The sequence below is a fragment of the Macrobrachium nipponense genome, chromosome 15, assembly GCF_015104395.2.
Source record: "Macrobrachium nipponense isolate FS-2020 chromosome 15, ASM1510439v2, whole genome shotgun sequence".
Classification (NCBI taxonomy): domain Eukaryota; kingdom Metazoa; phylum Arthropoda; class Malacostraca; order Decapoda; family Palaemonidae; genus Macrobrachium; species Macrobrachium nipponense.
The window spans coordinates 37610132-37634601 of NC_087208.1; the positions used below are offsets into that span (position 1 = coordinate 37610132).

The 24470-nt window shown below is 35.9% G+C and overlaps 1 protein-coding gene across 1 annotated transcript in view; it reads right to left on the bottom strand.

The window, feature by feature from the left end:
• LOC135226650 (uncharacterized) overlaps nucleotides 1-24470 on the bottom strand; it is a 186620-nt gene that overhangs the window by 21926 nt on the left and 140224 nt on the right. The window contains 3 exon segments of the mRNA XM_064266363.1: nucleotides 21131-21343; nucleotides 21760-22267; nucleotides 22270-22427. Coding sequence (XP_064122433.1) covers nucleotides 21131-21343; nucleotides 21760-22267; nucleotides 22270-22427 — 879 coding nt within the window.

Here is a 24470-nt window from a genome sequence, read left to right on the forward strand (position 1 = left end):
TATATATATATATATATATATATATATATATATATATATATATATATATATATATTTATTTATTTCATTAAACCTCCACACCTTCACTCACTTGATGGTCGAGGTGATCTGTCTCGCTTTGTTTAAGAGCCAAATTTTGGAAGATGTGACGCGCGCGCGTGAGAGAGAGAGAGAGAGAGAGAGAGAAAAGATCACTCAGTGGCCTGTGATGTACGTGATCTTAGTGTACACACTGAGAAAGCACAAAATAGAGAGAGAGAGAGAGAGAATTACTCAGTGGCCTTTGATGTACGTGATCTTTGTATACCGAGAAAGCACAGGAGAGAGATGCATGATTGTAACAAAAATTAAAGGCAGTTGATAGCTACTTAAAGGATGCATTGATAATTGCATAAAAGATTTAGATACGTCTGTTTGTATTTCGTTAAAAAAAAACTCAGTGTAACTGGCCCTTGAAGAATTATATTAATTTATGAATCTATGAATGGTCTTGTTTGTTGAAAACGTTAATTTAGAGTAATCTGTAAAAAAAAAAAAGGAAAAAAAAACTCGGTGTAAACATTGCTGTATTTAGAAAAGATCTCGTTCATTTGAAAGGGCAAATCCTCCAGTGTAGTGGTTTTTCTACTCTACAGGTATTGTGACACGCCAATTCATCTGGGTCAGTGTGTAGACAGCAAATGAATCCACAATATTTGCTCAATGGCTTACTCTGACGTGAAGATGATAAATGGCCTGTCGTATAATGTGATTTGTTAGCTTTTCAGAATTCCTGATTTACACCCTCTGAGAAAGGAGTAAAGTTAGAAGCTGATAACCTTAGTACCACGAAGAAGCTGACAACCTTAGTACGACAACTACCGTTTGTAAAGACAGAGGCATAACACAGCCTCGAACGAAGAGGAAAAATCAGGTCAGCGGCAATATAGCAGGTCTAGAGGCCTAGAGGGAGCCAACGTCGGTGTTTTGACAGAACAGGTTCGGTATTCATGACGCTCGTGTCAGGAAGGTTACTGTTTTTTTTTCTTCATCTTCTTTTTTTGCGAGATGTATAACGAACGCTCTCTCACGGTCGCTGTTGCCCTGGTTGGAAACTCTCCGGAGTTCTTCTGAATGCGCTTGAGGGAGGGGGAGGGGGCGTTGGAAGGGTGTTAAGGCCTGTATGCCTGTACGAGGGGCCTAAGACCTGTAGTATCTGGTCTTTTTCTCGCAGGTCGTGACTCGTGACGTAGTACTGCGTTGCGTGAGCTGCGATGACTGTGAGTTATGAGTTCTCGCGCATGCGCTGTTCGGTGATGTTCTTTTTGTTCTTCGAAGATTGTACTACGTGTAGCTTTCATGGATGAAAGCGAGACGTTACAGTTTAACCGGAACATGACGTTATAGCATGCTTTGTTTCTCTCTCTCTCTATCTCTCTCTTGCAAGTGATGTTAGCACCACAATAACATATATTGTGCAAGTTTTGAAACGGCTGCTGTAAGAATGACTATTGTTAGTTTAGTTTTCACCATATATATGTGTGCACATACGTGTATATGCGTAGTATACCCTAAATATATATATATATATATATATATAATATATAGATATATATATATATATATGAATGTGTGTGTTTATGTGTATGTATGTATATAGTGCCAATGCGCTGCGCTTAAACGCATCCATGATTTGTATTTATGTTATATCAGAGACCTTTCGATAAACTTCCCTGCATAGTGCTGCATATATTATTATTAAGCTGCGCATACGTGTGCGCGTGTGCAAGCACGAAATCAAGCATAGTCATGCATACATAATGAGAAGTAGGAAACTCTTTAAAGTCATCACTACCGATCTGTTCCCGTAGGAGAAGTAGTGCTGTCAGTGCACCGCATCACTTAAGGTTTCTTTGCAGCGTCCATACGGACCCCTAATTCCAACCCCTTTCATTCCTTTTACTGGACCTCCGTTCGTATTATGTTTCTTCCATCTTATTTTCCTTAACCCTCTCCGAATTGTTGTTTCATAGTGCAACTGCAAGGTTTTCCTCCTGTTACACTTTTCAAACCTTTTTACTGTCAGTGTCCGTTTCAACGCAGAATGACCTCGTAGGTCCCAGCTCGTGGCCTTTGGCTTACATTCTATATTCTCTCTTATTCTATTACCGCTATGTGTATAAAACAAATAAAAAGGATAAAAAATCTCTTTCCAATTCAACGCAAAGTCGAATCATCTGAATTACGATTGGCAACGCAAGTGACGAAGAGCTAATCTTCTCTAATCATCACTGAAGCAACCGTCTCATCCCCCTTTTAATTAGGTGTGATGCGATACAATTTTCTATGGACTAAATACTCTTGTGTTTATATGAAAAAAAAGAGTATTTCGGAAACGTGGCATAGGCCCTAATATGCCATTGGAAATCAGTCTTCATTGTTATGTGGGCTGTTGGTTGTTGTGGTAAAATTTCGTCCCGCATACACCAACCGCCTCTTGTGATAAGTTTGTGATATTTGTCAAGCAAAATAGCGAAACGCTCTCCGTTTATTAAGCTGGATGGAAAACTAGTTTCCGTCTCTCTGAAGTCCAGAGATAATCCATATAATTCGTTTAAGGAGGAGCGGTTATAGATAACCTTTCATAATTTCGCTTTTGTATACCTCGTACGGTAGGGCAGAAAGTGGATGTAAATGCTTGTTTCACTGGAGAACTTATAATTGAATTTTTTTTAAACGATTATGAAAAGTAAAATCGATATGAGCTATGTATTGTTTTTTTATATGTAAAATTATCTCTTTGCTCTTATGAAGTCCCTCAAACAAAGACAGTTATTAAAATTTTAACTAACATACGATTTATTTGCTTAAACTAAACATGATCTTTTTTCCAGTTTAAGCATTTACTGTTTCTTTAATGAGCAAAGTTGATGACATTGTTTGGATTAATAGCTTTTGATTTTCCTTAATGATCTCTTTAATAGTATGACTCACTATATCCCTTATAATGTCATTCCAAGGGAGTTCATGAATTTTGTTGTTTTTTAGTCAAGCATTCGATATATTTACAATTTTCATTAAGTGTTTCCGTATTTTCTCAAAGTTAAAGACTTTTTTTCCCATCAATAGCTTTATTATTTTCTTAATTATTTCGTGATAGGGTGACTTTGTAGCCCTTATGATGTACTTCAGACAAAGACAGCTGTTGATATTTTTAGTTTATAGTTCAACCATTCATTAATTTTACAAGTGTCATGGAGTGTTGCCTTTGTGGGTCAAAGTGAGAGGCATTTTTTGTAATGACAACTTCTGTTTTTTCTTAGTTATTTCTCGATGGCACGAAGCCATTTCTAGTTCATGCGTTCAGTGTTTACAAGTGTTATAAGTGTTGCTTTGATGACGCAAAGTTAATATATTTTTCTGTGTATAGCTCCAGTTTTCTTGTCAATTATTTCTCAATAACATAACTCCTTTTCGAAGAAGCAAACACTGGGGAACATAATTCCATTTCGACGCACCCAATCGGGTGGTTGAGGGTAAGTCCCGTTCCTAAACGTCCCACCCCCTCCCTTATCATAGCGAGCTGAAAGGACCATCCTTGTTACGTAACGTCCAGAATTTGGTCGTGATGCCAGGAACTCCTTCCTTATCCTGTGGAGGATAACTGGTCCCTTGCCAAATCGGGCGTGAAATTATTCTTTAGGGGCGTTGTGGTTGCGTAATTGCTCCTGTCGTAGAGTACGTAGGGGGGAGTCGTGAGGAAAAAAGGGAGGTGTAACGGGATTTGAGGTTTGAAGGACCCCGTTTAGTATTTATATTCGATTGTCTTTTCCGTATGGTTAAGTAAAGACCTTTGATGTGTGACAGAAGCACCTTGGTTTTCGTTTTGTTTTAAACGCTGAAACCTTTATCTTCATTTCGTTTTTGACAGCCGTACACTTAATTTTCATGTTGTTTTGACACTAGTACCCTTATCTCATTTCGTTTTTGACAGCCGTACACTTAATTTTCATGTTGTTTTGACACTAGTACCCTTATCTTCATTTCGTTTTTGACAGCCGTACACTTAATTTTCATGTTGTTTTGACACTAGTACCCTTATCTTTCATTTCGTTTTTGACAGCCGTACACTTCATTTTCATGTTGTTTTGACACTAGTTACCCTTATCTTCATTTCGTTTTTGACAGCCGTACACTTCATTTTCATGTTTGTTTTTTGACACTAGTACCCTTATCTTCATTTCGTTTTTGACAGCCGTACACTTCATTTTCATGTTGTTTTGACACTAGTACCCTTATCTTCATTTCGTTTTTGACAGCCGTACACTTCCAAATTTTCATGTTGTTTTGACACTAGTACCCTTATCTTCATTTCGTTTGACCAGCCGTACACTTCATTTTCATGTTGTTTTGACACTAGTACCCTTATCTTCATTTCGTTTTTGACAGCCGTACACTTCATTTTTCATGTGTGTTTTGACACTAGTACCCTTATCTTCATTTTCGTTTTTTGACAGCCGTACACTTCATTTTCATGTTGTTTTGACACTAGTACCCTATCTTCATTTTCGTTTGTTTTTTTTGACAGCCGTACACTTCATTTTCATGTTGTTTTGACACTAGTACCCTTATCTTCATTTCGTTTTTGACAGCCGTACACTTCATTTTCATGTTGTTTTGACACTAGTACCCTTATCTTCATTTTCTTTTTGACACTAGTACCTGTATTATCATTTTGTGTTTGCCAATTAGTACCTTTATTTTCATTTTGCTTGTTAGGCTTTTTCGGTCCTGTTTAAGGCCAACATAAGACTTTGGAATCTTCAGTAATGGTATGGTTTAAAGGACCCATCAGGAAAAACAGCCCTTAATCCATAACCTTGGTAGAGATATGAAATACTCGACGTGGATAATATGATTTGAAGGCAACACTACCAGTCTGTAGATTGCTGGGTGTTACTGCAGTGGAGAGATAAAACCCAGGTTAAGGAGGAATTAATGATGCTTCTTCTTCTTCTTCTTCTTCTTCTTCTTCTTCTTCTTCTTCTTTTGGTGATATAATTTGAGAACAGGGTCCAGCTTCTTTTTTTTAGTTTTCTGTAAAAGGAAACCATTGAGATGGCTTTGTCTGTCCGTCCGCACTTTTTCCGTCCGCCCTCAGATCTTAAAAACTACTGATGCTAGAGGGCTGCGAATTGGTGTGTTGAACATCCACCCTCCAATCATCAAACATACCGAATTGCAGCCCTCTAGCCTCAGTAGTTTTTACTTTATTTAAGGTTAAAGTTATCTATAATCGTACGTCTGGCAACGCAACGACACAGGGCCACCACATTTTCGGTGGCCTTGATTATACCCTGTACAGAAAACTTGGTTGTGCCGAAGAACATATTTGTTTGTTGTTTGAAGATAAAGACGAGTGGTTTTCATATTTAAAGGATTTGTCTGCTGTCCCGTAACGCCGACATTACTTAATTTTGTATGCAAGGTTTTTATGAGAATGAAACAGTTTGATTTTGATACCCAAATTTTTTTTTAATAACCTGAGGAGTGGCGAGTTAGGATATGTGGAGCTATTTTTGTCAGAAGGCCAAACACTAACGGTAGGGGATGTTTAGTTATCATCATCAATAAAATCACATTTTTAGGTCCTCTTTCACGTATCATCTTACTATAATGGGTGTTAAATTTGTCCGTCCGTCTGTCATTCAATCACGGCCAAACGGCTGGTCCGATGGGCATGAAACTTGGCAGGGTCATAGTGGGGACCCCTAAGATGGTTTATAATGGGGGTTTCATCCTACCTCCCCCCGCCCCTCCGAAAGGGGTGGGGGTGAGAAGGGATTACCTGAAACGGAGCTGGTTATACCCGTAGACTTAGTTACTTTACGAATTTATCATACATAATTTCTGTATGCTAGTTTGCTGACTTAAAATGGCCATAACATACATTATTGAAAGACTGGCAATAAATCTATAGACACATGGATTTCCAATTTAGTATTCAAAGCTCTCACGTCTAATAGGTTTTGTGAGAATTTGATGTAAAGGGTAAAAATATTTTTATGTAACAACCCAACAAAGCGAACTTTCTCTGCGGAAGTCATGATTACTTTTATTTTCCAAAATCTACGGTGAGCTACGTATGGTTTTGTTTTCTGAACCTTGGAGCATTTGAAACAAGACTGAGCGTCTCTCTCTCTCTCTCTCTCTCTCTCTCTCTCTCTCTCTCTCTCTCTCTCAAAAAAAAAAAACAATTATTCTTTTCCTTGTAATTATATTCCTCTCACACTTGTTGCCACTCACAAGATGCATCTTAGGTACAATTTTCGTCAAATTCCAGACATAAAAATTCCGCTTAATCTTGCTAATTACACAGACAGACGAACCAACCTGAAACACGACATCCTTGACAGAGGTAATAATTATGTAAGCAGTTCGTTAAAGCAAAAATCTTTAGTAATTTTGCTCCGGCTTCTGAAGTTGAAGTACAAGTCTGGGAATAGATGAATCTGTGACTTTGTCTTTGTAAGGTCGAAAGATTTTTTTTTTATTTATTTCGCGACAGCGAGCGATGGTTATATTCCATTGAAACCTCATACCCAGATATGATATAAAATTCCTAACCACAAAACCAGCGTATTTTATTTAAAACATAACAAATGGAGAGCACAAAAAAAGACGCCTTGAAATATCAGAAAATCAACATGTTATTACTTTTAAGATTATTATTATTATTATTATTATTATTATTATTATTATTATTATTATTATTATTATTATTATTATTATTATTATTATTATTATATATGCAGAAGATGAACCATATTCATATGGAACAAGCTCATCAAAAGGGGCCACTGAATTAAAATTCAATCTTCCAAAGAATATGTTGTTCATTAGGAAGAAGAGCAGATAAAGGGAAATATAGAAACAGAAAACGGTAAATTAATAAATAGATAAAAAGTGTATTAAAATGCAAGCAGAAGATCATTAGGGTAGTAATGCATTGCGTCATCTCTTGGCAGGCAAAAAATACTAGCACATCAATGAAACAATGAGCGAATACGATTGCACTTTTAAAATGATATACAATTCTATACACGAGTAAATTCCTTAGTGATTTCTCCTTAATGAAAGAAAAGAACGAGAGAGAATGACCTTCCATTCATAATTATTTGATTCGTATCTGCCGCTGTCATTTCGACGTCACTTTTTCAGGCGCGTGGATGACGTTGCAGAAGAGCATGAATGAACACCTGGAGTAACAGTTGGTCCTTTGAATGGCGTTGTATCCCTGACGCAAGGTGGATTTGCAGCGCGGAATTAGGAAATAATGTCTCCTGAGGATTTGATATACTTAGGAATAAAGTGCTCATATTTATAAATATTATAATATAGGTATAAGTATATATATATAGTATATAATATATAGCTATATATATATATAGTATATATATATATTATATATATATTATATCTAATATATATTATAAATATATAATATATATAATAGAGCACCTTTATTCCTAAGTATATAGAGAATCTTTGTTTTTAATTTGATTTGCGTATATGCGAGTATTAATAAGAATCCATTCATATAATATATATATAATAATAGTATATTATATATAATATAATATAGAGTAGTATTATATATAGTAATATATATATATGAATGTTGTTCTTATTAATAACTCGCATATACGCCCAAATAATTTATACAAGATTCTTATATACTTTTAATATAAAGGATAGGCAGCTCCAAGTATTTTCGCTTTCCACAAAGAAACAAGACTAAATATACACAGTGATTTGCCATATAATCTTTGTAATGAAATAAAACGTCCCAGTAAGTCAGACATATCTTACCAGATTTTTGGGAGGAAACACGACAGACATGTAAAATCCAATGCCTTTTTGAATGAAATTTGGATCGATCAGCTGATGAATCCCAGGGAGACAATGAAGACCCATAGACTTTTTTTTGGAGGCTTAATGAGAAAAGCTTTGTAAAGCAAGATCGAAGTTCAGAACGGGTCGAAGAACATATGGCAACAAACCATTGTGCAATGCGGTCCTGCTCATCTTTCGACAACGCCCCTTCACAAAAAAAAATATATATAAAAAAAAAGATATGAAAGTTAGGACTGCTTGGGTTGGCAAGGAAAGACGATCCGCCGTAAGAGAATACTACCTATTATACCCATACTATCTCTCTCTTCTCTCTCATCTCCTTATCATCTCTCTCTCCTCTCTCTCACTCTCTGTCACGAGTCACCACTGGAGGAAAACGGCCGCGAAGAAGAGGCCCCATATATATATATATATATATATAATATACTATATATATATATAATATATATATATATATATATATATATATATATAGATAGATATATAATATATAATATATATATATATATAGATAGATAGAGAGGATAGATAGATAGAGAGATAGATAGATAGATAGATAGATACCTCCCGTGAGATGGCACGGTCTGATTGAGTGCCACCACTAGTAGTGGCAGCAGAAGAAGGAAGGGAGAGCATTCCAGGTCGTCAGAGAGAGAGAGAGAGAGAGAGAGAGGAAGGAGTGGGAAGGTCGAACAGTCTAGGTCGAACGGTCTACCACTACCGATGAGGAAAAAAAAAAAATAAGTAAAAGAAGATATCTTTTAACTTTTCTGCGTCACTCGTTCACCTTGTGAACTCAGGGCCCCATCGGCCTGAAACTGGAGCCCAGAGAGAGAAATGGGATGCTAAGAAATACGAGGATGCTGAATTTCATCATCTCTTGTGGCCAGGGACCTTGAGATGGTCGTGAAACCTACGTCTTTCGAATGTTAATCTACTCGCTACATTTTGTGGGGATTAGTTTCAAGTGACAGTGTTATAAGGCCGCTGTTTTTATGTCGGTACATTTGCAGTTTCTGTATACCCATCGTTTTCTTCAAATATGTCTAAGTGCTTGTTGAGATAAGCAGTCTCATTTGCATGATAATTACTCGTGCTTGAACAACGTTCTCTTTCGTTTCTCTTTTGTTTCACTTGCTCTGCAGAGGAGTATGTTTAATGAACTTGTAACTAAAAGAGTGCTTTGTGATTCCTTTTCCTCCAAGGTACACGTTTCTTAAAGCCAGCATGCAGTAGCGTATATAACACAGAGCTACTTTCCTCTCCTGAGGGTATTGTATACGTTTTCTTAGGATTTCGAAATGCATGTTTTGTCCTTTAGGAGAGGGGGGGATTATAGCTGACATTGAAGTAGCCAAAAGCCTCCTCTTACTTACATAAACATTCAACCTTTCCCATCTACATTCAAGCAATTAAGTTGCAGTGTGGTCACAGAACCGTTTTGGTTGCAAGGACATCTCGGTGTTGTCATTGCCTCCTAAATCTTTTCGAGTTGAATGTAGAAGGGGCAGAAGCAGCAGGAGATTAAGGTAAAAGATTAAGGCAAACACTCTTCAAGGCAGCGTTCGTACATAGTAATTCCCTGGACATCCCCCCCCCCCTCCCGTTCCGTTCCTTTCCATTCTCATAACGGGTGAAGGAGAAAGAGACTTTTGAGTTCAAGGATGGAACCTCGTTCCCACAACCATAGATTGAAAGTTCCGCGGATCCTGTGAGAGAGAAGAGAGAGAGAGAGGGAGAGAGAGAGAGAGAGAGAGAGAGAGAGAAGAGAGAGAGACCTCCCACCCTGTGCCAAACCTTTCTGTTGATGGGTGCCCATTGAATTTAAGCTGTGTCAGGCAACTAGGGAAGGTTGATGAGACGTCTTGGCGAGTGTCCAAGAATGATTTAGTGGCTCATCTTAATTATTAATGTATTGATTGATTTATTTCTTTCTGTATTTCCCTGTACCTTCTGCTGTTTCTTCCTCCTAATGAGGACATTATTCTTTGTGAAGCTTGAATTTCAAGTCAGAGACCCCTTTGGTGGGGTTGTTCCATATGAATAGGGTTCGTCTTGTGAATAATAATAATAATAATAATAATAATAATAATAATAATATATATAATAATAATAATAATAATAAATAATAATAATATGAAATATTAAAAAATAATAATAATAATAATAATAATAATAATAATAATAATAATAATAATAATAATAATAATAATAATAATAATAATAATAATAATAATAATAATATGAGAGCAACAGTCTTTACTTTATCATATTTGATAAATATGATAAGTGTGTATTGGATTGTCGGAACTTGGGAAAATAATTCGGTATAGTTTTCCATTTTGATCCAGTGGAAAATTCAAAACCTGTGCTTTTCAATAAATGGACAAATTTTTGCAAAAACTTCAAAAGCGTAGGTTTGTATCCTAGGAAAATACAGATAACTGTGAAGTTTGGTAATTGGTTCCAACGGGAATGCAAACCTGTGCTTTCACAAGGAAATTTGCATTGTAGAAAGCGTAGGTTTGTATCCTAGGAAAATACAAATTACTTTCTAATTGGCTCTCTGTTCTTCCGGGAATACAGTCCTATGCTTTCACAAATAAATTTCCATTTATGAAAGCGTAGATCTGAATCCTAATAAAAATACAAATTTATTTTTAAATGTTGTAATTTTTTGTACCAAAAAACATCGACGCGGGAAAGTAAGTATCCATCTCTTTCAAGAAATAAGCTTGTCCGTGGAATTTCATATAAAACTTATATATATACTTATATACTGCTTTAGCAAAGGTTATCAGATACGTCCTTCAACGTTTAACACAACAGTGATTTTGCCTTGCCTAAGTTTAAATTCTTTTCGTGATCGATATCGCAATGAATTTGATATTTTTTCTGCTTTATTATTAAAACTCTTGCAATGGATTTTGGTTTTGTGTAGATATACATATATATATATATATATATATATTATATATATATATTATATTATATATATAAGAAATATATATATATATAGAGATATATATATATTTATATATATATATATATAATATATATATATATATATTATATATATATATATATATATATATATATATATATATATCTATCTATATATATATATATATATATATTATAGCTATATATATATATATATATATACTATATATATATGTGTGTGTGTGTGTGTGTGTGTGTGTGTGAGTGTGGTGTGTGTGTGTGGTATGTTGCAGCACTTGACTCAGGTTTACCAGAGATTGTATACAAGAGAATATCATTCGTGTGTGACTAATACAAATTGAAAAGTGTATACATTTGATGACTTTTTTTCCATGTGACCTCATCCGAGGTTAGAAGAGGTCATTACCACGCGAAGCATAGGTTGGTCACACCAATTGCCTGATCACAATCACGTGAAGGTCAAGGCAATAGATGTTATGATTGGAATTTTGTTAACCGTAGAAACTTACTTATTTTTCAAATTATTTTTCATATCTTTAAGTTTCGTTCCTAAGATTATGGAGATTTTTGACTTGGATGTCGATCCATGCTGAGCAAATTATTTAATCATTATATTTTATTTATTTTTATTTATTTATTTATTTATTTATTTTGTTTGTCAGGAGACGACGATCGTAGTTTTCTTTTTCGTATGAATATTAATTTTTGAAACCTTTAAGAATTCTTAATAATTTTTTTTAATTTTTACTCGTGACATTTTTTTTATTTCTCATTTTCTGGTTTAAAAAAAATCCCTGCGGAATTCGTAATTTCTAATCTCTTCGCCCATACGGGAGTTTCATGAATTAAATTAAAGTTTAAATTGCCGTTTAATCTTTATCATTGTAAGAGTGAGAATAAGATTTGCTTGATGAAAAAAACCATATAGAGGAAGAGGATGTCATGGAAATTAACTGGGAGAAAGAGGTTTGTTACTTGCTATAAATCAGATAGCTTGTTGTTACTGTTTTCATTGTTGTGATATATTTAATCTTCGAGACAGCTTTTATTTTATTTGTTTATTTTAAAGTTTAAGCTTTGTGTGTTGAGAATCAGTTCCCGCTTTACAAAGTGTAAACATTTGATCAGGGTCGTTGCACACAATGTTATTGATTAATAAATAAGCCTCTACCTATAATTAACAATATATTCGACCATTAACGGTTTTAGGAACAAAAATAAGCTTGTTTTTGTACATCATATATTGAATACTACCAGCTCTCTCTCTCTCTCTCTCTCTCTCTCTCTCTCTCTCTCTCTCTCTCTCTCTCTCTCTCTCTCTCTCTCTCTCTCAAATCATATTTGAGACGTGTGATTAACGATTACTGACTTGGGTGTTCTTGAACCAGCGCCTAATAGGTCGATTCATTATTACCTTGATGTTGTCTGAATATCGTGAACTATTATCGAGATAATTATCCGGCGTTTCGTTCTTATATGGAGGATAACCCTGTACTTTTGGGTTATGGAGCCATGCTTCGAGAAATGGAAAGTCTGGACGGAAGCGAATTGAATTCAATTTTCTCATATTTCCTGTAATTCATCAGGAAAGTTAAAAAGATAAATAAATGAATTTATCAATAAATAGATGACTGAAGTGGTGGTAGACTTTTTAACCTTAAAAAAGTCATGGCATTTAAGGAATATTTATTTACAAACAAACGCACCGATGACACGCATATTTAAGTATATTGACACATTCCATCGCGGTGAAAGTAGTAGATTTTTTTTAGGTTTATCAGGTGCCTCGTTGAGTACATCATTATATGTATGATTGGTATTTATTTGACACAGTTGTATTGATATAGCGTTATATATATATATATATATATATATATATTATATATATATATATATATATATATATATATATAAGTCTATCACATTACCGTGGCGGGGTGGTTTGGGGCTTCACTGCCAGTCCTGGAATTGAGAGGTCGATGGTTCGCGCCTGTCGATCGCCAATTCTATTATCGCTTAATAAATTCCCCCTCGGTTAAACATATATGAAAATATATTAATTCTGAGGTAGAGCGAATTAGATATTAAAGGACATATGTAGTTCGATATATGATATATATATATATATATATATATATATATATATATATATATATATATATATATATATGTATATATATATATATATATATATATATATATATATATATATATATATATATATATATATATATATATATTATATTATATACATATATATATATATATATATATTATATATATATAAATATATATATATATTATTATATTATATATATATATATATATATATATATATATAAAATGTATGACTGTATGCACATAATAAGTAAGCTGTTTATTCTAATAAGTGGCTCGAGGATAAAAGTAGACATAACTACAGCTACGCTAATGCTTACAATATTTTAGCCATCGGTCAAAATTATACATATAAAAAAAATCATGAAGCTTAGCAACAACGGTTCCGAAGAAACCACAAAAAAATAATAATAATAAAGAGCACGTGTCCTTCACTCGTCCCACATAATAATAATATGATAATATGATAATAACCCCCGGTAGCAAAACAGTCTTCACTGCTCCGTGAGCCAGAGATAAAAACTAAGTGAAAAGGTAAACCTCAACATTTTAAAGTGCAAGTGAACACTTACTTGAAAAGGCAGACTATGACTTTTTAAACTACAAATGAACTCTTAAGTGAAAAGGCAGACTATGATTTTTTAAACTACAAATGAACACGGAGTGAAAAGGCAGACTATGACTTTTTAAACTACAAATGAACTCTTAAGTGAAAAGGCAGACTGTATTTTTAAACTATAAATAAACTCAAAGTGAAAAGGCAGACTTTTTTAAACTATAAATAACCTCAAAGTGAAAAGGCAGACTTTTTAAAACTACAAATGAACTCTTAAGTGAAAATGCATACTACGACTCTTTCCAAATAGAAATGAACACGAAGTTCAAAGGCAGACTATGACTTTTTAAACTACAAATAAAAATGAAGTGAAAAGGCAGACTACAACTCTTAAAAGTACAAATAAACACGAAGTGATAATGCTAATTACAACTTTTTAAACTAGAAATAAACACGGAAGTTCAAAGGCAGACTACGACTTTTTAAACTACAAAGAAGTGAAAAGGCAGCCTACATCTTTTTAAACTGCAAATGAAAATGAAGTGAAAAGGCAGCCTATATCTTTTTAAACTACAAATAAAAAATGAAGTGAAAAGGCAGCCTACATCTTTTTAAACTGCAAATGAAAAATGAAATGAAAACGCAAGCTACAAATGTTGACAGTTCCCGAGACGAATCTTTTGCAGCACGTATGTTTTCGAATTTAAGAGGTCGAGGTTCCTCTCATGAGAGAGCCCAGCAATTTCAGCATGACAGCAGCTCCACATCTTCGAAGACTTTTCGTACACTTGTTTATCGTTGTATACTGTTACCGATTCCAGCATCGCCTGTCAAATTAACGCCTGGAACGGTCCTCAAAACTAACATGATAATGGTCGCCTGCGAGCCTTTGATTAGCCTCACAATGGCTGGGTTCAAATTGTCGGGTTTCGTATCTTGATTGTTTTCCCTTTAAATGAATAGTTTGTTGTTTATAATACTGGTTTTATTTATACTGAGCGTCCATTGTGTACATAGGAATTATCATAGACATTATTGCGTTTTAAATATTTTTTTTATGTCGTTTTTTTCGGGGGGATCGTGTTAGAATTGAATACTGAAAGGGGTTCTGATCTGTTTTAAGTTGTGAATCGGAGGAGAGAGAGAGAGAGAGAGAGAGAGAGAGAGAGAGAGAGAGAGAGAGAGTTTGTGTTACATGGTCCGAAAACAAAAAAACGTTCATCTAAGCAAAGCAGAAAATAAAAGGTGGTTTTGATAAGTATCTTTATTGCAGCTGTTATAATTTTTACGAGCATTGGCTCATCAGAAGTTATTAAAGATATGGCGTAGAGAAACGAATGAGGTGTTAACAATTTAAAGGAGAAAAAAAATATGGAAAATAAAAAAAACTTGAGTGGAGTCCAAACGGCGGTGATGAAATGGCTATGAATTTTTCCACCAAGTTAGGAAAAGTGAATTTCCCCGAAAATGCTGTCGGTACATAAACTGATGTTAACTGTGATTTTCCTTTGAGGTATGAACAGTCGAATTATGCTCGTCACTGCAAACAGAAGCCAAAGAGTAAGTCATCATTTCAAAATTAATATAATTTGAAGAACATTTCATTCCCGGCTCCCACAATCCTTGAGTAGCAAAGGAGCAAAGCAGGATGCCTTGAATTAGGTTTCAGTTTGTGAAATGAATATATCGCTTAGACTTGTGGATGTACGTCCTGAAAGAGATTAGGAAGGGGGTCGGTGGCTGGTGGGGTGGTGGGGGGATGGGGTTGGTTTCTGTAAGTGTATGGGGTGGGAGGAGGGGTGATTGACACTTTGATGATGCCTCCTTCATAGCTGGTATATAACGATGAATGCCAGTTAGAAACACAACGCAGAATAACAAGAATTTGCACGCACACGTATATTTGCAGACGATTTAAAAACCGGTGACCATTACAGTAACAAAGTGTAATTTAAAGTAGAAACAGGATGGAATGACGAAAGAATCGACTATATATAGTATACTCTATAAACTGTAACATTGTACCATTTCCCTTCTCTGTATTTATTCACTCGGTCCACAATGGTCTTCAGGCTTCATTGTGCTCCACTCACGCTGGCTCCAGAACTTTCAATTCGCTTATTTGTTCCACTGCGGTTTGGTCCTCTTTTAGACCTTCAAATTGTGCTCCTCTCACGCTGGCTCCAGACATTTCAATTCGCTTATTTGTTCCACTACAGTCTGATTTAGACCTTCAAAATCAACTATATGCAGAATCTGAGGGTTTTACCCGCATCAGCCCCTCTTCTATACCCAACAGATAACCCACCAGCCGGTCTAGGGTCACGGAGGTGTTAGGTATTTCCAGATTTGAAGCTCCGGGTACAGGTTCTGCCCCGTAAACCCCCTCGCAGTGACTTTGACCTTTGCTTCGAGAACCAGTCTGAAGAGTAGGAGCCATTGTGGCCTGACCTGGATTGGCAGTTCAGGTCCCGATCTGCGAAATTATTGGCGAGGCATGAAATTGTGGCGTCATGAATTCATTACTTTGGATTGCCCGAGTTAAAACGTTATTGTATGGCAGGGTTGGAATATTTCAATTCTCTCTCTCTCTCTCTCTCTCTCTCTCTCTCTCAGTGAGAGATGTTAAATTTAGTTAAAAATTGTACGATTTCTCTCTCTCTCTCTCTCTCTCTCTCTCTCTCTCTCCTCCTCTAATGTAGCGGGAAAATTTTGTTACAAATTGTTATACGATCTCTCTCTCTCTCTCTCTCTCTCTCTCTCTCTCTCTCTCTCTCTCTCTCTCCAAAATGTAGCTGGAAAATTTAGCTACAAATTTATATATGTTTTACCCCCCTAATTTATTTACTTGTCTTTGGTTTTTTGTTTTTGTTTTTCAAAAGGCTTTCTTGTGATTTACACCTAAATAGCGTGAGGATATCGTTTATAGGAGAGTTTAACCTTTCGTAAATAATCCTGAAGTTTTTATGAGGAGTTGCGTAGCGTTTGCTTAACATTTGAATATACTCTTACGTAATTGGCATTGAGACATTTGGATGTTAAGCAAAGTAGCTGAATGGAATTACTTTTTTATTACGAGATTAAGTAAGTTTTAAGATCAGTTTAATGCGTTATGAGCAACAGACTTGTTTATTTACAATTTACAGCCTGAATGCTTATCTTAAAGCAGTTATAATTTATTTACAATTTACAGCCTGAATGCTTATCTCAGAGCAGTTATCTTTTATTTACGTTTTATAGCCTGAATGCTTATCTTGAAGCAGTTATCATTTATTTACAATTTACAGCTTGAATGCTTATCTCAGAGCTGTTATTTATTTACAATTTACAGCCTGAATGCTTATCTTAAAGCAGTTATCATTTATTTACAATTTACAGCCTGAATGCTTATTTCAGAGCAGTTATTTATTTACAATTTACAGCCTGAATGCTTATCTTAAAGCAGTTATCATTTATTTACAATTTACAGCATGAATGCTTATCTTAAAGAAGTTATCATTTATTTACAATTTACAGCCTGAATGCTTATCTCAGAACAGTTTATTATTTACAATTTACAGCCTGGATGCTTATCTCAAAAAAGTTTTCATAATTAAAAAAAAAACCTAAAATGGAGGAGTTTGAAGCATATCCATCTGTCATCGCTTTATGCATCCATTGAAAGGGAGACATAAGTCGCAAGAACCCTAAGAAAAAGCACATTATCCTGTGGCAAGCATTTAGGTGGTATTTCATAAAGTAAACAAACAAATCGTCAAACTGAACCTTAGGACGAGAAGTGGTAGAGACCACGATGTCCCACCCCCAATTTCGACCTCCGGTCTGAAGGGGTGTGTCTCCGCTCTCTCTCTCTCTCTCTCTCTCTCTCTCTCTCTCTCTCTCACACACACACACACACACACATCATTCTTGCATTCTTGTATTCGCTGCTTTCACTTCGTTTTGTGGGACATTGTCTGCATCATGGCTGGTTGGCTATAAGTTAGGGAGCTCTCACAGCTGGAAGAATTTAGCTAATGGTGATTTTTGTTCTGTTGCACCGCCTTCAAACGAGGTCTTAGTCATATTCCGTTGCAAGTGGATCATCAGCTGATTAGGCTTTTGAATGGCTTTGCTAAGTGTGTGTATATTTATGTGTGTGTGTGTGTGTGTGTGTGTGTACAGTTTAATATATATATATATATATATATATATATATATATATTATATATATATATATATATACATATGTGTGTGTGTGTGTGTGTGCCCGTATGTATATATATGCTGAAACTAAATTAGTCAACAATGCATATTTTTTGTGCTGAAACTAATTAAGCCAACAATACATATTTTTTTAACATTCAAAGTCATTCTTGATAGAAATCTGTAATTATTGAGAGAGAGAGAGAGAGAGAGAGAGAGAGAGAGAGAGAGAGAGAGAGAGAGAGAGAGATAAGCAAACGTTGTTTGAAAGGTGAAAGATTAAAATCGTGGTCGTAAATTATTATTTTATTATCAGAAACTTTCAGGTCATATGTTTTGTTTATTCAGTCGTTTATGGTGAACGATTTTGAAGTATGTGTGACAGATAATTCTTAATTCTCCAAACGTGCAATTGGGGTCGTAGTCCTTTATAAAGAAGTACGATATTCGACCATAGGTTTGGCGTGCAGTTATGCTCGTTTAGATTTGATCCCACTCTTCGTGTTAGCATCATTTACCGTAAGTGGTATTTTTTATTCAAGTAACAGTCACAGTGGCCACGAGAAGGGAATGAGTTAAGATGTATTTGTAAGAACCTCAAAGGATGTTTATCAGGTTAATAGCAAAAGTGAAAAGTTTGATTTTCAGATTATTATTCAGTAGATGAACCCCCCTTCATATGGAACAAATATTGTTGTCATCATTCAGAGTCCTATTCTTACGGAATAATCCCACTAAAGGCCCCATTGACTTGAAATTCAAACTTCCAAAGAACATGTTTTTAATTCGTCAGAAGTAGCAAAAGGTAATGGGAAGTACAGAACGTTATTAGAAAACCAAATAAAATTTAAAATAATAAATAAGCAAACCTTACAAGCAAAGTATTCATCCTAACCTGCACTTCTTTTCTACAGAAACGAGAGAACTAATTTCCTGGAAAACAGCAGCAACGAGGTGATACGACATTTAGTTTTGTTGCCTTTGCTAAAGTTTTTTTTTCTATTTTTTTATTTTTTTGCATGCTTGCGTTTTGGTTGGTTTTTTTTTTTTTTTTTTTTTTTATCTCGGTGGTGTATAGTTTCGTTTGTTTGACGAAATTGAGTTGGCTTTTATTTTTCTGTGTTGTGTTTTTGTTTGATGAAGAAAGATTATGTTATGTACTATATGTCATATATATATATATATATATATATATATATATATATATATATATGTGTGTGTGTGTGTTGTGTGTGTGTGGTATGTATGTACTGTATTATATATATATATATATATATATATATATATATATATATATATAGTATATATATATAAGATATATGTATATAGTCATTGCCACATAATTCATACGGTGTTGGTATATAATATATATATATATATAATATAAATATATATATATATAAATATAATATATATATATATATATATATATATATAGGTATGTATGTATACATACAGACACATTCATATGACCTATGTAGAGTGATTCATCCTATGACATTGATGTTTTGAAAAAGAAAAGAAAAAAGAAGTATAAATCTTCATCTATAAATGCATTACATACTTCTCTTTTCGAAAATGTCTGATTATAGGTGCAGCCAGCAGAGATTAAATGAAAAAGAGAGAGAGAGAGAGAGAGAGAGAGAGAGAGAGAGAGAGAGAGAGAGGTACATACGATTAAGTGATGACCAGAGCGGATGACAAGACAGAGGAAACGGATCATTGCAGAGGGATTGTCAGGACGAGCAGCTGATTCTCTCTCTCTCTCTCTCTCTCTCTCTCTCTCTCTCTCTCTCTTCACGTCATTCCGTTATCATGCCCGGTCCCATCTCGCATGGGCACGCTGCTGCTGCGTTACCATTTATCAACATTTTCTCTCGTGCCCTAGGGCCGCCGCAGTTATTGATTGACATCGTGACTGGTTTGGCGTCGCGGAAGAGGTAGATGATGAGGACACTTCTGTGTGGAGATTGATGAGGTTTGGGGCGGGTGGGAGGGGGTGTTCAGGTGAGGTCCCCTGGGGCGGCAGCACCACGAGGAATTAACTTCAGGGACAGAAGGCCAAGGCAAACTGCAAGGCGATCTAAAAGTGTGAAAAGGACATCAGGGACATCAGGGTCCCATTACAAAGAACGATAAATTGGGCTCGCGTGTTATTTTTATGGTTACCAGCAGCCTCCTGCGTCGACGAGGTGTTTTTTGTGTAGTGCCTAGGCTTGTTTATGACAATAGCTCTCATGTGTGTACATAGCATACGTACATACGTAGGTTACCATACATTGCGTGTATATCACATACACATATATATTTATATATATATATATATATATATATATATATATATATATAGAGAGAGAGAGAGAGAGAGAGAGAGAGAGAGAGAGAGAGAGAGATCTACACATAGTTGGTGTATGTATGATTATGCAGATTGTTATTTATCTAATGTGTATGTACAGTCATGTACGTGCACATTGGTTTCTTGGTGAATTAACAGGTTCGTTTTGAAAGAAGGTAAAATCATTTTTCCACAAATATTTAACCGCTCAATTATGTACAAATTTCACATGAGATTATAGTGCCGTCTTCTTGTGAATTACTGCAATTTACATATCAGTGTCTCGCTCAGAATCGTCCTACCGAGTCGTCGGAAAATGCGTCTTTTTTCTGCTTTTTCTTATTTATACTTTTATTATAAAAAGAATCGTGAGCTGGTGCTAGTCGCCAAAGGGAAGATTCGCTGTGCAATCGAATTTTATTGATGTTTTTATGCACTGGAGTGTTGTACTGATGTGTTAAATATGTAATTATGTCTTATTATTGTAATTCATTCAAAAGATGAACCTTATTCATTTGGAACAAGCCCGTCAAAGGGGCCATTAGCTTGAAATTCAAGCTTCCAAAGAGTATGTAGTTCATTTGATAATAATCGTTTATAACAGCTTTGGAAATGTCATGGCACCTAAATATTAAATGTATTGTTTATCAAATTACATCTTTAGTAGTAATATTTAAAGCTGAATATTAATTTTACAACTTAAAAGCCTTCCACTAGATCAGTGTCCCCTCAGTTTCCAGGAGAGATATTATCTTTGTAAATCAGTGTCAAATCTGTTTCCAGGAGAAATATTAACTTTGTAAATTAGTGTCCTCTCAGTTTCCCAGGAGTAGATATTAACTTTGTTAATCAGTGTAAAATCTGTTTCCAGGAGAAATATTAACTTTGTAAATTAGTGTCCTCTCAGTTTCCAGGAGAGATATTAACTTTGTAAATACCTAGTGTCCTCTCAGTTTCCAGGAGAGATATTAACTTTGTAAATCAGAGTTCCCTAAATTTCCACGAGAAACATTAACCATGTCCTTGTATCAATATATTAAAAAGAAATGAAAAATAAAAGATAAAATGGTACTCACTGCCCTTCCTGATGAATTTGATTACTCTCCCTCCAAGGGTGGTCAGCTCAGCTAAGCTGGGGAGATCCTCAAGGGCGACGTTGCCCCTTATGAAGTGGTTGAGGACGACGTCCCTGGTGAAGTTCGCCACCAGGAAGGGGTTGAAGCCCCAGTCAATGGGATAATACTGGTAGAATGCTGAGTCATACGGCACGAGGGCTGTGTACCGACCAGCTGCGATGGACAATAAAAGAGGGATTAGTGGCACTGAAGGACTATATAGTTGTTTGATTCGCAGTTCTTGAGAAATACTGTATTCTATGAAAGTAGAAAAAGAAGTGGTGGCAGATTCTCTCTCTCTCTCTCTCTCTCTCTCTCTCTTCCTTCTTCTTCTTCTTCTTCAAATGTATACTAGAAGCTTCTTTAATATTCTGACTTGTTTTCATTTAATGTTTAAATTACCCCTCATGCACACATTTTCGTATATTTCAGAAAGATTTACACCACAGGATTGTTGCATGACTTGTTTAAACTGTTTCAGATGTGGTCAGGTTTCATAATACATCCACATAAATTCAAGTGACTTTGAAAGCTAAATAGCTGAATATTCCGACCGGAAACAACTAAGCGGTTGAAAAAGATCAACTTACCATCCCTGAACTTGTCCGTAATGTTGGACGCCAAGAAGTGGTGCAGGAACTCTGCGCCGGTGTGAGCTCTGGTCGTTCTCAGAGAGTCCAAGAAGGACGCGAGGAAGGTCTTCTCCTTGCTAGGCTCGATCTCCGACCCGGAGAACTCGGAGAACCCTCCTGAAGGCTTGTTCTCGTTGCTGTTGCTGTGGCTGTTGCCGTTGGCGTTTGAAGAAGAAGAAGGGTCGGAGGGACCGGAGGAGGCAGAAGACGGCCTCCGCCTGGTGGGGATCGAGAAATCGGAGGCGGACCCACTTCCCAAATCCTCCTCGAAGGCCCCGATTTCGTCCGGGCGGGGGTCGAGGTCCTCGAACACGGGCTCGATGTTCTCGGGGATCACGCCGATTTGGGCTTCGGGCTTCAGGTTGTTGCTGGTGAGGCCGAGTGGGCGGTCTCGCCGGGGCTTGAAAGTGGCGAATCGGTGGGTCAGGGGGGGATGCTGGTGGGGGAGGAGGAGGTGGGAGGGGTAGCCGTGCTTGGGGCTCGCGTTGGGGCGCTGCTGCTGCTGCTGCTGCTGCTGCCGCCGCCCAAATCCAGGATAGGGAGGGAACTCTCGAGTATGTATACCACGCCCTCTGACAGCTTGTGTTCCTCTCCTGTCAAACGGACTCCGTTTACCATAGGGCCGTCTGGAAAGAAGAACAGCATATTAAGATTTCACCCAATATTCCATACACTCACAATCACTACATAAATATAAGCATATTTATATATAGCTTTATACACTCTTCGTATATACTGTATAACACACTTAATCGCTTTGTAAATTCTTGTCAAACGGGAAATTTGATTGAATTGATAGTTAAGCGACCTGACAAAAGAATTTACATCCGTTCAATGAGACAACGCTTTACTGTCCTCGTAAATATGACGTTCGAAGTGACACGAAGCATAAAGATTTGAAACTGTAAGTTATGCATTTATAAAAGAACTAATTTGGACAGGTTTGTCTGATGTTTGCGTGTGATCGTCGAATCACTCGGGTATTATCATCAGTTTATTACTTTAGATGTTGTGATAACAGGAACAGGCTCGTGTATGCAATATTATTATTATTATTATTATTATTATTATTATTATTATTATTATTATTATTATTATTATTATTATTATTATTATTATTATTCAGAAAATGAAACCTATTCACATGGAACAAGCCCACAGGGGCCATAGACATGAAATTCAAGCTTGCAAATAATATGGTGTTCATTAGTAAGGAGTAGCAGAAGGTAAAGGGAAATACAGAAAGAAGAGACTCCACTTATTAAAAAAAGTAATAATAAACCAACAACTAGATAAAAATGCATTAAAATGCAAGAAGAATCGTATTAGGTTAGCAACGTATTGCACCTGCCCTAGAACTTCTTGATTTGCAATTACACTACTTCCTCTTGTCGGCTGTTCCAGAGACTAGCAGTGTGAGAAATAACAGCCTTCTGGACTGAGGATTATGTTGCAAAGAATATTCGTAATTTTTTTTTAAGTTTAAATGTTATCTATACGTCCTGAGTGCATGATCTTGGAGAATATACATTATTTCGTGGGTGAGTACAATATGAAACCGACACCTCGATGATAAACCCTTGGTTAAGATGGCGCAGTTATTTTAAACTTCTAAAATACATTAGTTGATGGGATGTGTATGTAAGTCTCCTTACGTACCTGAGGGAAAAAGAGGACCCAATAGAACTCTTAGTAGTCTCTTTACTCCTTGATTTTTAATACATTTATCTATTTGTTAATTGATTTTTTTTTTCATTAAATGGGGTCTCTTCTGTATTTTCCCCTTTACCACGTCTTACTTCTTCCTAATGAACGCCATATTCTTTGGAAGCTTGAATTTCAAGTCAGTGGCCCCTGTGGCGTTGTTCCATATGAATAGGTTTCATCGTCTGAATAATAATAATAATAATAATAATAATAATAATAATAATAATAATAATAATAATAATAAAGATGAATTTTGGCAACCATTATCAAAACTGCGAAATATGGCATGTCGGTGACGTAGAGTTTTGAGTTCGAGCTCTCGTCGCCGTTCTTTAAACTGTCGAAACCACCATTAAGGATCTCAATCAGAAAGGCCCCCATCCACTTCATCCCGTCAGGCAGGTACTACGTGAGGACATGACACCGCGGAACCTATCTCGATTGGTCGGAGACTAATGGTTCTACGGTCTCCGGCACCACCAAGGTGACATTATCTCTCTCTGGTTTCGGGTGTGACATCATCTCTGCTGACGTTTGCATTTGTAGTCATTTTTTTTCCCCTTTTTAATGGTGGTGTTGGAAATTATTAATGGATGGGAATAGCTGCCCGTTTCTGTAGGGGTGGATGTGAGTCTTCCTTCACTGAGTGGAAGTTTGCTTTCGTAAATCTAGGTCATGTTCCTCATGCATATTATTAACCAATAAAATCATAAACGCGTTGAAATTGTATCTTGGTGACAAGTGCTCAAGGCTTTTAAAGCTTTTTTTCAAACGCTCATTTTATGACAATTCTCTCTCTTTTTCCTAATAGTCTCTTGCTGGTTTCTTGCGGTTTCCCTGTCATTGTTTCTTTTCTATTCCGTTTTGGTCGGTGGAAATATTTTATTGTATTTGAATTACTTTTAATTATTTTTAGGACACATGGTCGAAAATAGTTCATCTGTGAATGATGTTTTTTCTTA